The sequence below is a fragment of the Triticum aestivum genome, chromosome 1B, assembly GCF_018294505.1.
Source record: "Triticum aestivum cultivar Chinese Spring chromosome 1B, IWGSC CS RefSeq v2.1, whole genome shotgun sequence".
Lineage (NCBI taxonomy): Eukaryota > Viridiplantae > Streptophyta > Magnoliopsida > Poales > Poaceae > Triticum > Triticum aestivum.
In genome coordinates, this window is record NC_057795.1 from 546,706,301 (window position 1) to 546,719,966 (window position 13,666).

Sequence of the window (13,666 nt, forward strand, 5' to 3'; positions counted from 1 at the left end):
GCGTCAATCTCGAAAAAAAAACCCAAAAAATCTACTGAAACCATATGCATAGATTATAGTGGTTATGGTAGCTCATTTCATGTCCAACAAAAATTCATATGTGTTCTTTAAAATAAAAACATAGGTCTTAAATATAAACACAAAGAAATAGGTGTTTTTTTTAAAGAAAAGGTGTAGAGAATGAACTATATACACTGAATAGTCATTACATGAATCAGAAGTAGAAGCGGTACTTTAGGACAAAAAACATATATTGTACAACTGGTTCTATCTGTATGTAACCATGCGAAATTAAGCTCAATATACCTCATTTTCCGCTGAAGTCAAGATCTATTGCGGATCAATGCGAGCAGCTTCAATGTCGAACCTTCCATATAGAATGCAGGCCCTTGTCTATACAATTGCAGTCAGAGTTGATTGCAATATTGACGCGTATGTCATGAGCAGCAAAATCATATGCTCCTGGGTTCTAGCACTTGCCCAACTGATATAGTTCAAGCAGGAAAAAAATATTCAGTAAACCAAAATGGAAACCTTTTAGAAAGTAGAGGGGCTCGGTGTTAAGCAATGGTTTCAGGTAACTATCGGGTTCAACCAGTACTATGCTACCTTCTAACAAACATGGAAGATGATTAAGGTCTCAATGAGATATAATGAACTGTAGTGTGGTCAGCAGCAAGAGGAACATTTAAACATTCAATGTGCCCATTGCAAGTGCTCCAATAAATGCAATAAGCAGAACTCAAATAAAGCAACATCTCTAGGACTGTATTCTGGAAAATATAAATAGAAGACCAGGTAAACTTTGCAACAGTCAATATACCTTTTAAGAAGAATCAATCGGCTATCATAATATTTTGACGGGCTACGACTATCATATTCAGCAACCAAAATGATACAATATATATCATAGGAAAAAAAACTACAAGTGCAGGTGGCAAGAAAAAGAGAGATATGAGTGGTCAAACTCTCCTGGAAGCAAAGAGATCTTGACTTACAAACTCAAGGCACATAGCAGCATACTGAAATTTCTAGCTAGTTGTACTTGCAGGTAGTGAAAATTAAGCAGGCAATGTTAGGAGACTCGAAAGAAGGCTTTGGCCAGCCTGTGATCCGCACATTATATGATCATGTGCAGGTTCGTATTTTACTGTTTAAATTCTTGAGTCTCTCCTCATCTTGTTTTGAACTAGTAAAAGGGCCCGTGCGTTGCAACGGGAGAAAAATATATCGCATGCCTCTAGCCCAATAGCCCCATGGCTAAAAGCCTCCACAAGTTTATGTCCTCTATTTCAACACATCACATTACTCATGACAAACAAGAGCAGAACGGGACGAATGGGCAACGAACGATGGAAAAGGAGAAAAATATTCTCCAATAAAATTTCACAAAGTGTTCCTAGAAAAATGTAAAGCTAGTTTGTAATTTCATGGAAATGCCACTTCTAGAATGCATAAAAACATAATCCGGCCAATCATTTTATATTGATATGTTCACACACTTAAGTTGTGCTATTATTGCCTCGTGTTTCAATTGGTAAATAAAAAAATTAATGATGTCGGGTGTTGTTTGAGGATCAAAATTGTTCTCTCGCATACCCTTAATCAACTCAAACACTCTGATATGTAAATTCAGGCATATACATTTAGCTTGTACTACAAAAAAAAGTAAAGCTAGAAACCTAGCAAGTACTATTACTTTTCAAGGACCAAAAACTTGAAAGAGGGATAACACAGAAAATATGAAGAACATCCCTCTAGTGGAAGCACTACATGCATTTGTGAGTCCAAGCATAGTATCTCCAATAAATTATTCAGAAAATAAACATGCCTAAAAAATTTAGAGACCTCATGACAGGTGGACTGATGCCCAATATATCTTTAGATAAACAATGAGCATGTTTCCCCAGGTAATTTGATGAGCTGAAGCAAATTATCGGCAAGGAATAGAAAAGAAAATTAGTAGATCATCCAAGGATCAAACGGGCAAACAGTAATATAATCTTGAAAAGAAACACCATTTTCAGTAAATTTTACCACAAAAAAATTGCAGTTCTCTGTCACTTCTTTCCTTGTACCCAAAATAATTCCAAAAATACCAATACCGTAAATTACAAAAATTCCACAGACCTCATGAAAGGTAACCTGATGTACTTTAGTCCCGGTATAGTGCTTCTACTTAGCCTAATAGGGGCAGCGCCATTCAAAAAGCTAACAAATCAAATCTATCAAATGCAAGCTTTTTGTTCACTGTAACTATTCCGCAAGACTGTGCTCAAATATAAGCTATTTAGGGGATCACAACTATAGTACTGTGCGATATTTAGAAATCAGCATGTGCACGCAAGTGCGCGCAAATGTACTACTTGTTCTCTTCTCTTGGAGGCTGGCTTGATTTGGAGATCTCCTCACATTGCAGAAGAATCACTTCTGATTCTCTCCACCAGAAGAACTCAAGAACAAAAGCGCTCAAACATAGTATGCGAAAGAATTTCCAGAAACCAAATCGACCACACGACGAGCTAACAACCTTCTCCTGTTCAGAATTCCAATAATACAAAAATAAATCTGGAAATAAATTAAGACTGTATCTTATTCTCTTAAAACTGAGGATTTGCAAGCATTTAAGACCTTCTGCTCTCTGTACCACATTTTAAAGATATACTCATATACATAACCTTGAGAGAAAAATGTTCATCGCATTTTTCCCTTCTAGATGTTAGATAGATACTACAACCTAACAAATATTCATGGATCAATTGCAGTAGTTGATGTCTAGTATCATTTGTTTGAGTTAATCAATGAATTACAGGTATCAATAGGACTTCATCTCATTCCACTTCTATTTCCCTTGTTCCAATGTTGATTTGACATCAGCCTCTCTAGTAGACAGAGAATCCATGTCAATAACAGCCTCTCAAGTCTCAAAGTACATACTCATAAAATCCTCCTCAAGTAATTTTATTGTTTCCACAAGCAATCATGAACCTACTGTACCAACATGAACAGTCAATAAATATTAGTACTGTACACAGAAATACATATCACATACTCCTGCCATCTCTCGCACACATGATGATCACATACTGTTGCTTCTGATCACAGATAGTCCTCTCCCTCAAACAAATACATCTATACGAATTGGGCTGCATATAATTAGGAGAACGTTATGGACCTCAAGGTGGGTGCAGAAATTTATCAGCTCAATCTACCTCCCATCACTGAAAAGACAGAAGAAAAAATTGCTTAGTTCTGAATTTCATCGAGCATCTAATAAATAATTTAAATAGTGATGACACATTGAGCTGGAATCAGTTGAAACAGAGGTAGTACATCATAGTCAGTTAGGTAGTGCAGTCACTACCCACTAAAAAAGTAATGACATATTCTACAGGAAAACAACAATCAGAAAATGGTTATAAAAAAACAAATATGTTCTTCATAGTCCGTTGCCTATCGCTTACAGCATACACGCACTGTGACATGTCTGATGAACATCACTGGACAGAACCTAAAACTGGAGTAACATGGAGCAACTTCAGAAAAATGAGCTAATGACGATGTATATGCCTACTTTCTGATTCTAAAATTCATGGTTCAATTTACTGTTATTCTGCCCTACTTCAATCAAATAATCATGCAAACAAAGCATTCATATACATGCCAAGAATAATGCTAATTTTGGTGCTAACAGTAGGGGTGCTCAGGTGTATAACGTCAAGGAACACACTAACAGGTTGTTTTTCCTGGAACTTTGTTCCTTCTGTGAAATCTGAATATAAATGCAACTGGAACATAACTATCACTCAAACTTTTGACTATGTGTAGGCCCAAACTTGGTCGGATTAGCATGGTTCAGTTTAGAATAGAGGAACACCACAACAGATGTAAACTCCAAGGTGTAAGTCAATACTGAATCTTCAGATATGTGTCTTGTTCAGACAACAAACAATCCTGAACAAATCTTTAAAAAAAATTCAGAGATGCAAACATGCTAGCCTCAGGTGTAGTAACTTTCATGGGGAGAAATACCTCTGTTGTAGCCGCCTCAGGCGATGGAGGGCTCGACGGGTGTTCTTCCGTCGGCGAACTCAGCATAGTACCGCTGGACGGATGATTTTCCTCTGCCAGCGACATTGGATGTTCCTCTGAAAGTTGCAATGTGATGGGATTTGATGGAGATTCTGGTCGAGGGACGCGGCCTGATGGACGTTCCGGTCGAGGAACCCTCCTTATGACAGCCAAGTCCAATCCGGGTCGGGCACTACATGCTTTTGCCTTCGAGAAGAACAGAGACTCGAACTCGATTACATTGGAAATTGACTTATGTTGGAGAAGGACACGGTCTCCAATTCCATCCAAATCACGACACTTCACTGAAGATTCAGAGAACTGAAGCTGGCCTCGCTGTTGTGTTCGGGCGTCCATCCAAATCACGACACTGCACTGAAAATTCAGATAATTGAAGCTCGCTGTTGTGGACACTGAACCGAAAATTCAGATAACTGAAGCTCGCTGTCGTAGCTTCGCCGGTGCCTGCGGTAGCGAGTCCATCTTCTCCTCGGCGCGGCGCCTAGCCGCACCAGCTCCACGCCAATCACCTCGGCCGTGCACTCCTCGCGCACCACCGACTGCACCAACCGCGGCAGGTCCAGCGTGCCGCCGTCACCATCCTGCAGCGACGCGTGCGTCAGGGACTTGCCGTTGAGGAGCTCCAGCAAGAGCACGCCCAGAGAGTGTCGCCGCGCGTCCACCACCTCCGGGGCGCGGTAGCCGTCGGCGCCCGCAGCACGTCCTCAAACCACGCCGGCCCCCGCTGGAGCAGCGCCCCGAAGAGCGGGACCTTGAGGTCGCCAAGCAGAACGGAGAAGCTCCTGCCGCCTGACTGGCCTGCCGTCGGGAGGAGGACGACGAGAGGAGCGCCCGTTCGTCCGCCGCTTGGGCCACGGCAGCCAGCCGCCCGCGAAGCCGTCGTCCATCTGGAACCGCATCAGCCCGCCTGCCTTGGAGCTCGCCGCCTCCGACCACCTCTCCATCATCCTTCGCCTCGATCCGTCCGTCCCATCTCCGGATGGCGCGCCGGAGAAGCTGGGCCGTAGATGCTTCATCAGGCTGCTGGCTACCTTCGCTGCCGCAGCGACATCCTCCTCATCCTGATTCTCTCCTTCCTCGTCCGCACGGCCTCGGGGTCTGCGCTGGTTGGTGACAGGTGCGCCGCCGGCTCGTAGTCCCTGTGCAGTGCCGGGATGCGCTGTGCCTCCAGCTCCCCACTCGCCGGGGCCCCTGCTCCGCCACCTCGTCCACCCCGTTCGCCGTGGCCGCCTCCAACTGCCGGTCTGAATACCAAGAAACAGAGGATACGCGAAAGGGATTTTTTTTACCGAATCGTTTTCCCCAGAGCCACTTACGTAGGGAGTGCGGTAGGGAGTGCGGGTTCAATTTCCGAAAAAGAGAAGGGTCTTTTTGCAAAAGCGAACGACGGACGGCAGAAACCCAATTCTCTTTATTATTAGGTAAAGAATAGCTCCATGTTAAGACTTCTTCTATCCATAGTTTGGTAGTTGCTTGAGAATAATAGTTAGCAGAGAAACAGCTCGGGGAAAATAAGCATACAATAATTAGAACAAGCTTCTCTGGTTACAGGCTGCACATTCAAAAGGCAAGATAAGCTTGTGATTCCCCAAGCTGTTTCTCTGCTAGCTTTTCTATCCTTAATGGCAGGAACTCCGTGTCGATGGCTGTTTTTTAGGGCCTCGACATTCTCACTCCAGAGAGCTGCCATAGTTATATTACACCCCAAAAAAGATCGTCTTCACTACACAAGAAAGCAATTAGTGTCTCACTCCAGATGATTATTTAGTGTCTCTTTACAAACTCTCTGCTTCATATGTGGTGGTGGTGTCACTCTGCAACTGTCAAATAGTCTATCTCTGTTAACTACTTTCCTGCATGGTACCCAAACCAAACAGAGCATTTCCATTTTTCTAGTTTATTGTTGTGTTATTCACCCATGAGCAATGTGATGCCGATACGGTAATAACTATTCATTATACTATTGCTCGCTAGATTATTTTCAGCTCAGCAGGTGTCATTCTCAAACTTCATATTCCATGGGAAATCATTAAATTTCAAGAAACTCAAAGAAGTTTAATCGATATCAATTCTGTTATTATTGTATAACGACACAAGTAAATGGGAGTAAACTCTAAAAGAAAAACCAGAGCAGCTTCATGGGCAAATATGCCTATGTATATTGATTTTCGCACAAAGAAAATCCTGGAGCAGGAAGTACCTAAAAGAAGTGTAACATAGAGCTAACAATGCATTAAGTGGAAAGCACAAAAACATATGCAGGAATCTTATAGAGACACATAAGTAGAAGTACCTTGGTGGCCGGGAACGCCGGCAAGGCTTAGTGCAGGAATCCTCATGGCGGACACAGCGGCCAGCCCCTAGTGGGTGGACCTGCTCCGTGCAGCCATGGTCTGACTCCTAGATAGTAAACAGACAGAATTGGAAAGTGTGTATATGGTGAATCAATGGTACTCCAGTACAAGGATAAGCAAGTACATTCGGCAAGCCGGACATTGTTAGCAACAGAAAAGCAAGTCAACACTCAAGGTCAAATGAAAGTCCACCAAAAATGCATGAAACGGTGATAGGCCAAAAGATTAACTAAATGCATATGTAACTGCTACTTTTGGCCCAACAAATGCATATGTAATTGCTATTGTGATCTTGACTTTTCCAGATTGAATCAATACAATCTTTTTTGGTGCATCAACCATCTTTCAACTGACAAATGATTCACTAATTGTTCTGAAAGCTATTGTGATCTTGACTTTTCCAGATTGAATCAATACAATCTTTTTTGGTGCATCAACCATCTTTCAACTGACAAATGATTCACTAACTGTTCTGAAAATACATGGCATTAGTTCAAACTGAGGGGATTCAAAGATTGGAGAGAAATCAGACCGAGGGAGGGTAAGCGGAGAGACTTCATGAAGATTTTGACTGCTGCCGCCGCGGTCCTCATGACTTAATCGCGGCACCGCGGCCTTCCAAGCGCCCTCACATCCGCGGTCTTCCACCGCCAGCGCCGTCGAGGTCTTGCTCGTAGGCTCGCCCGTGTAGCTGTCTCCTATGATTATTGTGGATGAAGGAGTGGCTGGTGGCGAAGCCGGCGGTGTTGGGGAAACCATTGTCGAGGTGGAAGCAGTGGGGAGGAGTCCTGGCGGTGCCATGGTAGCAGGAGCAGGAGGCAGGGGTAGGCGCGGCGGCGGTGTACGGCGGCGCCGGGCGGGGCGGAGCGGGGCGGGAGGCGGCGGCGCCGGGCGGGGCGGGGCGGGGCGGGAGGCGGCGGCGCGATGGAGGTGGAGATGGGATCGGGACTCGGGATGCAGAGTCGTGAGGATGGCTTTTTTTTCTATCGCTTGTACGGTTCGGTTCACTTATCACGAAGACTGCGGGTTGAATAGCAAAAACTACAGGGACTTTTATGCAAAAACGTCGACGACGTACGACCAGCATATGTTTCACTGACTTAGTGCAGGAATATGCAAAAGCTACAGTAGTGCTGAAGGCCCATTCCACTGAATGGCCCTAAAGGGTTGAGCGACCCACCGAAACCCTCCGAAAACTGAACTACGGAACCTCGGGTGCGGGCTCCAGCGGCGCCGGTGAGGGGACAAGGGTTTGCTCGCCCCAGTGCGGCTGCGTCGTAGCAAGCGACGGAACGGAGCAGTGGCGCGGAGCCGCCGCGCACCTGACCAGGTCGAGGCGACTAGGGCTCGCTCGCTCCAGGGCGGCTGCGCCGCAGCGAGCGGCGGATCGGAGCAGGCGCCGGCGGCGCGCATTGGAGCACCTAGGCCCACGACTCGGGTAATAATCTCTCATGTCTCCTCTGTTTTTTCCTCTATAAGAAGGAAGAGGTGAACTTTTGTTTCCCAATGTCAAGCCCCAATCTCCTGCCAATGTTGCTAGCTTCCTCAGTATCGGTTCATTCGATGGACGCCTAAATCGTGTCGTTGGTCTGTAGTACATCTCTTCAAGTTAAAAGTTCGCTCCTTTATCCTCAAATTCCGCCTTCAAAGAAAAAGTCAGAAGTAATCTGAACCTTTTTGCTTGCAGGGACGTCGACGGTGTTAGCGTATGTATATTTCATGTATTGTGTAACCTCCTTTGTACATGTATGACTGGGTCTAGCCACGCCTGGCCTGCGTGCCACCATTGTAGGGGCGTTGGGCAGACCCTCATTGTATTTATGATGTAATCTGTAACTCCTAAGCATCAATCAAGGAAGATAGTTTCCAACTGACGGTGTTCAGGATGACCTTCAGCACATGGCTTGATGGGGTCGTAGGAGGAGGAATTGTGGAAACAATTACTTATGAGGTCTACGATCGAGCCTCTGGGACCTATGTAACACGCACCTTTCAGAATCCCAACACATTGCTTGATGATTTTGCCAGTGTGGTCTGTACCGGAGCAGCTGCCGCTGCGTGCTGGGCAGCGTGGAGGTACTACCAACGTAGTGTGTCTCTGCGCAAGTACGGCCGGGACATGACGGCCTTGGCCGGCAAGGCAGACCCGGTGATTGGCCGCGACGACGAGATTGATCGTGTTATCTGCATCCTCAGCCGCCGGACCAAGAACTGTGCAGCGCTAGTCGGTGCCGCAGGGGTCGGCAAGACGGCCATTGCCGAGGGCCTCGCTCAACGCATTGCCGCTGGGACAGTCCCTACCGCCCTCGCTGGAGCACGCATTGTGGAAGTTGATCTCGGGGCCATGGTGGCTGGCACTATTTTACGTGGCATGTTTGAGCAGCGCATTAAGAACGTGATAAAGCATGCAGAGGATGCAGACGGCAAGGTAATTCTCTTCATCGACGAGATGCACATGCTTCTTGGCGCAGGAGGCAGTCTGCAGGACCGCACAACCGACGCCTCCAACATGCTGAAGCCGGCGTTGGCCCGTGGTCGTATCCGCTGCGTGGCCGCGACGACTTTGGATGAGTACAACAAGTACATTGAGAAGGATGCCGCATTGGAGCGGCGATTCCAAAAGGTGCATGTCGAGGAACCGAGCATGCAGTCCACCATTGCCATTCTGCGAGGGCTGAAGGAAAGGTATGAGCAGCACCATGGCTTGGAAATCCAGGATGCTGCTCTTGTTGCCGCCACAACACTCGCTGCCCGCTATATCACCGGTGAGGAATTAACTTCATGTGAACGCCGTCTGTATAAATCAGTGAAGCAACCTGCACTGCAATGTTTCTTTTCTAATGAGTAGTATTTGTTAGTGGCAAGCATTTATGTATGGTGGGAAAATTCGATGAATTTGTTGCTGCGTCTACTGTAGGTCGTCAATTTCCTGATAAGGCAATTGATCTGATTGATGAGGCATGCGCCACTGCAGCCAAAAAGATGATGCAAATGGACAAACAAGAACAGCAATTTAGCATTGCACTAACTTCCTCTGCAGTGAAGGAAGCAATTGTTGGCCCAGATCAAGTTGCACAAGTAGGCATTCTCTTCCTAATTATATTTGTGTCCATTGTTCAATCAATGTGATGTGCTTGTCATGCATGTCCAATGTTGTGATTTGAAGGTTGTGAGCCGATGGACTGGAATTCCTGTCACCACACTTAATCAAGGGGAGAAGGATAAGTTGATCCACCTAGCAGCTAGATTGCATGAACGAGTTGTTGGCCAGGATGAAGCGGTCAATAAGGTTGCGCGAGCAGTGTTGCGCTCAAGAACTGGCCTTGGTCAACCTGGCCAACCGATAGGCTCTTTTCTCTTTTTAGGCTCGACTGGTGTTGGAAAGACGGAGCTTGCAAAAGCTCTTGCCGAGCAGCTATTTGATAGCGAGAAGATGTTGGTTCGCATTGACATGTCCGAATATGTTGGGGCTGGGTCTGTGTGGCGTCTCATTGGAGCACCTCCAGGGTTTGTCTTCTTTATTTTAACAGACCTACATTACATATCATACTTAACCTTTAACTGGTTTAATTGGTCTTAATGTTTCTTTTATATTGTGATATATTAAAGCTGCCATGAACATCAAGATGGTGGACAACTGACTGAGAAGGTGCGGAGGCGCCCATACAGTGTCATCCTAGTTGATGAGGTGGAGAAGGCAGACCCCTTGGTGTTGAATGTTTTTCTTCAGCTCCTTGATGATGGTATGTTGACTGATGGCAAAGGACGGATTGTGGACTTCAAGAATACAATTATCATCATGACCTCAAATGTGGGGTCAGAGCACCTAATGGCAGGAATGTCTGGGGAAACCACAATGGAAACTGCACGGAGTCTTCTCATGAAACAGGTTTTGTTTCTTGATCCAAAAGTTTGCCTATAAAGGCTGCATGCAGCAGTTGCCTCTCTGCTGGTTGTTACTCAACTATATTTGTTTGTGCAGGTTCAGAAACACTACAGGCCCGAGCTTCTCAACAGACTCAGTACCATTGTTGTCTTTGAGCCACTTTCGCGAGACAAACTGAAGGAGGTTGTGACAATCCAAATGAAGAGCGTCATCGCCAGAGTAGCTGACAAGGGCATATGTCTGTGTGCAAGCGATGACGCATTGGACGTCATTTTGTCGGAATCATACAACCCAGTACGTCATATTTTCAGATAACGAGGTTACCCGTTGGTATGTGTTAGTAATCATGCTTAATCTCTCACATTACAGATGTACGGTGCAAGACCTATAAGGAGGTGGGTGCAGGAGAACGTGACGACAATGATCTCGGAGATGCTGGTCAAAGGAGAGGCTGGTCCAGGCTCGACAATATTTGTTGATGCTACGGTCGACAAGAAGGGGCTGAAGTACGAAGTGGTGAAGGAAGTGGTGGATCCAGTGGCGGGACTTCCTAGTGACTCTAGCTATGATTTGATCGTGGCCACTCCCACTAGGGATGGCAACAGACCTGAAAACATGCCGCGTCAGAAGACTAAACCACCTTGTGTTGCTTGGAGGTCTTTGGGGAACTTGTATTTCCCAATCAAGGCTTTGTTAGCAAGGCTTAACGCCTAAGCATCATCATGGTTTCGAGCAGCACATAAAACAGTTAATCAGGTACATAGCTTCGAGACTAGCACATTACAAGGTTAGCAGCCTAGAATGATCATAACATCAGAGAGCACATATTTTCTCTTTGCTATTCCCAGCTGTCAGCAACTACGTACTACACCGGAACCTAGGTCACCTATCCATAATTACAGGACATGTAAATACAGATAGATACTACATATATTAGAATGGCTGTTAATCTATGTCAGGCTCCTCCAAAACAGGGAACCCAAGGCTACTTGGTCAAGATCGCTGTCATGCTCGCTTGGCCCGCCCAGTCGTCGTAGTAGTACCATTGTTCCGGAATTTCCTTCGTGCCATTCAATGCCCTTCCTTCTCCACAAGCTTGATAACCTGTTACAGGCAATATAATAGCATTCAAGAGCATGGCATGTGAAATCAGGTTATGAACATATTATTATTAACTGGGTAAAGTGTTAGGAAACTACCAGCAATTTCTCTTTTTTGAGGGAAAGAATATCAGCATTACAAATACCAACTGGGGCTGCACAACAATATTCTACTTTACTGAATCATATGGCCACAAGACTACAAATGCGGTAAGAGTATGAAGGATGCAACATCAGGCCAGATGCACTTGAGAAGAGAGTTCATTTAGAATATGAAGACAATGCTTTAAAACTACTGCATTAATTAAACTCAAATAAGCAAAACAAATATAAGCAGCATGTACAAGTGGCAACAATGACCAATCAAACAAGTACATTCTTACCGATTGTTTTATCTTTCCCTTACCAGGAGGTGGTGGCCTTGAAGGAATCTGAGGCGAAACATGTGGTCGCGGATCCTAAGAGCAACTCCAATGGGGCAATCCATTTCGTCCGCGGTCGTTCGTTTGGGTCGGCGCGGACAGAAAAGGCGGCCCAACGCGCTGACCCAAACGGACGCGCGTTCGTTTTACGTCCGCGGGCGATCCATTCCCGGTCCATTTTTTAGCCTGATTTGCGTCGGCACGCACGTGACGGATGCGCGCGCGGTCGCCTACTCCTGTCTCCGGACCCGCTGGTCCGTGGCACATTGACCTCCCTCCCCCCGGCCAACAAGCAACCCTTGCCCCCCGCCTCCTCCGTCACCGAGGTCGTTGCCCATTTTGCGGCGACTCTTCCAGCTGCCGCCGCCCCCACATCCGCCCAGCAACGCCGCCCCTGTCCCCAGTCGCCGGCCGCCGCCGGGGAGCAAACTAGTTCCCGCCGCCGCTTCCCCCACCGCACAGCTGCCCGCGACCAAGAAGACGCCTCGCCGCCCCCGCCACATACGACCGGCACGCTCGTCGGACGCCGTCACACTCGTCGGACGTCGGCCGTGCAGCTAGCTGGTCTGTGGGTGCCACGTTTCCCCTCGCCGGCCGTCTCCTTCTTCGACGCCGGCAACCTGTTCGACAGTCTGCCAAGGTACGAAAATGGACTCCTCCGACGAGTTCTTTTTCCACAATTTCATTTGTGACTCCGACGATTCGTCGTCCGACGACGAGGAGGAGATATTGGCTGCCGTGTTGGTCCATCACCACCTCAACAACCAGCGGCCGTTGTTCCATGGCTCCATTCCAGGCCACCTTCCGGCGTTGAATCGTAACCGAGAGAGCGGGCATTTTCTTCTCTGGAAGGACTACTTTGATACAACAAACCCGTTGTTCAAACATCACAAATTCCGCTGCCGGTTCCATATGAGTAGGCATGTTTTCAACCGTGTTAGAGAGGGAGTGGTCGGCTATGATGACTACTTCGAGTGCAAAGAGGATGCTGTCGGCAAGATTGGTTTCTCCTCTTATCAAAAATGCACTATTGTAAAGACAATACCCGACCCTGTTGGAGAGAAAAGGAAAAGATTTGTCCAAGAGCAAGAGAGTGCTAGAAAGGATGTCGAGCGTGCCTTTGGTGTTTTGCAATCTCGATGGGGCATCGTTCGATATCCTGCTAATACTTGGAGCACGCAGAAACTATGGGAGGTGATGACTGCTTGTGTGATCATGCACAATATGATCGTAGAAGACGAGCGCCCGGAACGTCTGTATGATCAAGGCTTTCAGTTTCAGGGTGAGAATGTTGTGTCTGAGCATGGAGTAGCGGCAACATTTGAGCAGTTCACTCAATTTCATGAAGACATGCGTGGTTGGGAAACTCACGTGCAACTGCAAAATGATTTGGTTGAGTATATGTGGACTCATGTTGGCAACCAATAAATGTATCTACTTTTATTCGTTCGTAAAACTATGTGAAACATTTTTATTTTTATTTGGCCTATACTATTTATTTGGGCAGACTATTTTATTTGTTTAAAATTTTCATTTCACAATATGTTGAATGCAATGAAAAATTGGGTGACCAGCCGGCCATGCCTGCACATATGGGTCGACACGTTGGACGCGCTGCCGACCCATATGAAAAACAGGGCGGATGCCGGGCGGCCGGCCGACCTAATCGGACAAAAAGCGGACGAAATCGTCGTCCGTTTGGGTCGGCCCGTTGGAGTTGCTCTAACGGTGCAAAGAGTGCCGAGGGGCCGATACCTGTGGGCGTGATTCCTGACGGCGCAAAGAGTGAGTGACAAGGGGGCGAAACATGTG

At 46.5% G+C, this 13,666-nt stretch overlaps 1 protein-coding gene and 1 long non-coding RNA gene across 4 annotated transcripts in view; one reads left to right on the forward strand and one right to left on the reverse strand.

Annotated features, from left to right (window-relative positions):
• Positions 1–7,362, reverse strand: part of LOC123137342 (uncharacterized) — an 8,449-nt gene extending 1,087 nt beyond the window's left edge. The window contains exons 1-3 of one of the 3 annotated variants that reach the window (XR_006468101.1): positions 6,979–7,362; positions 4,033–6,492; positions 307–3,221 (exon numbers count right to left, since the gene is read on the reverse strand). This is a non-coding gene — a long non-coding RNA (uncharacterized lncRNA). Of the gene's footprint in view, positions 1–306; positions 3,222–4,032 lie in introns of all 3 variants that reach the window. The other 2 variants (XR_006468103.1, XR_006468092.1) reach the window with 2 other exon arrangements.
• A 229-nt stretch (positions 7,363–7,591) lies between these two features.
• LOC123079608 (chaperone protein ClpB1-like) lies at positions 7,592–11,046 on the forward strand. The gene is made up of 7 exons (XM_044502404.1): positions 7,592–7,884; positions 8,134–9,211; positions 9,364–9,524; positions 9,613–9,953; positions 10,056–10,335; positions 10,429–10,626; positions 10,702–11,046. Exons 2-7 carry the CDS (start codon positions 8,332–8,334, stop codon positions 11,044–11,046), a joined length of 2,205 nt encoding a protein of 734 aa, XP_044358339.1. The 5' UTR covers positions 7,592–7,884; positions 8,134–8,331.
• Positions 11,047–13,666: the final 2,620 nt, after the last annotated feature.

What these genes read in the sequence shown, in the direction of transcription:
- LOC123079608 (XM_044502404.1), top strand. Translation starts at nt 8,332, where the DNA reads ATGACCTTCAGCACATGGCTTGATGGGGTCGTAGGAGGAGGAATTGTG. An exon ending in CGCTGCCCGCTATATCACCG is followed by an intron (nt 9,212 to 9,363) that starts GTGAGGAATTAA and finishes CGTCTACTGTAG; the next exon opens with GTCGTCAATTTCCTGATAAG. An exon ending in TGTCGGAATCATACAACCCA is followed by an intron (nt 10,627 to 10,701) that starts GTACGTCATATT and finishes CTCACATTACAG; the next exon opens with ATGTACGGTGCAAGACCTAT.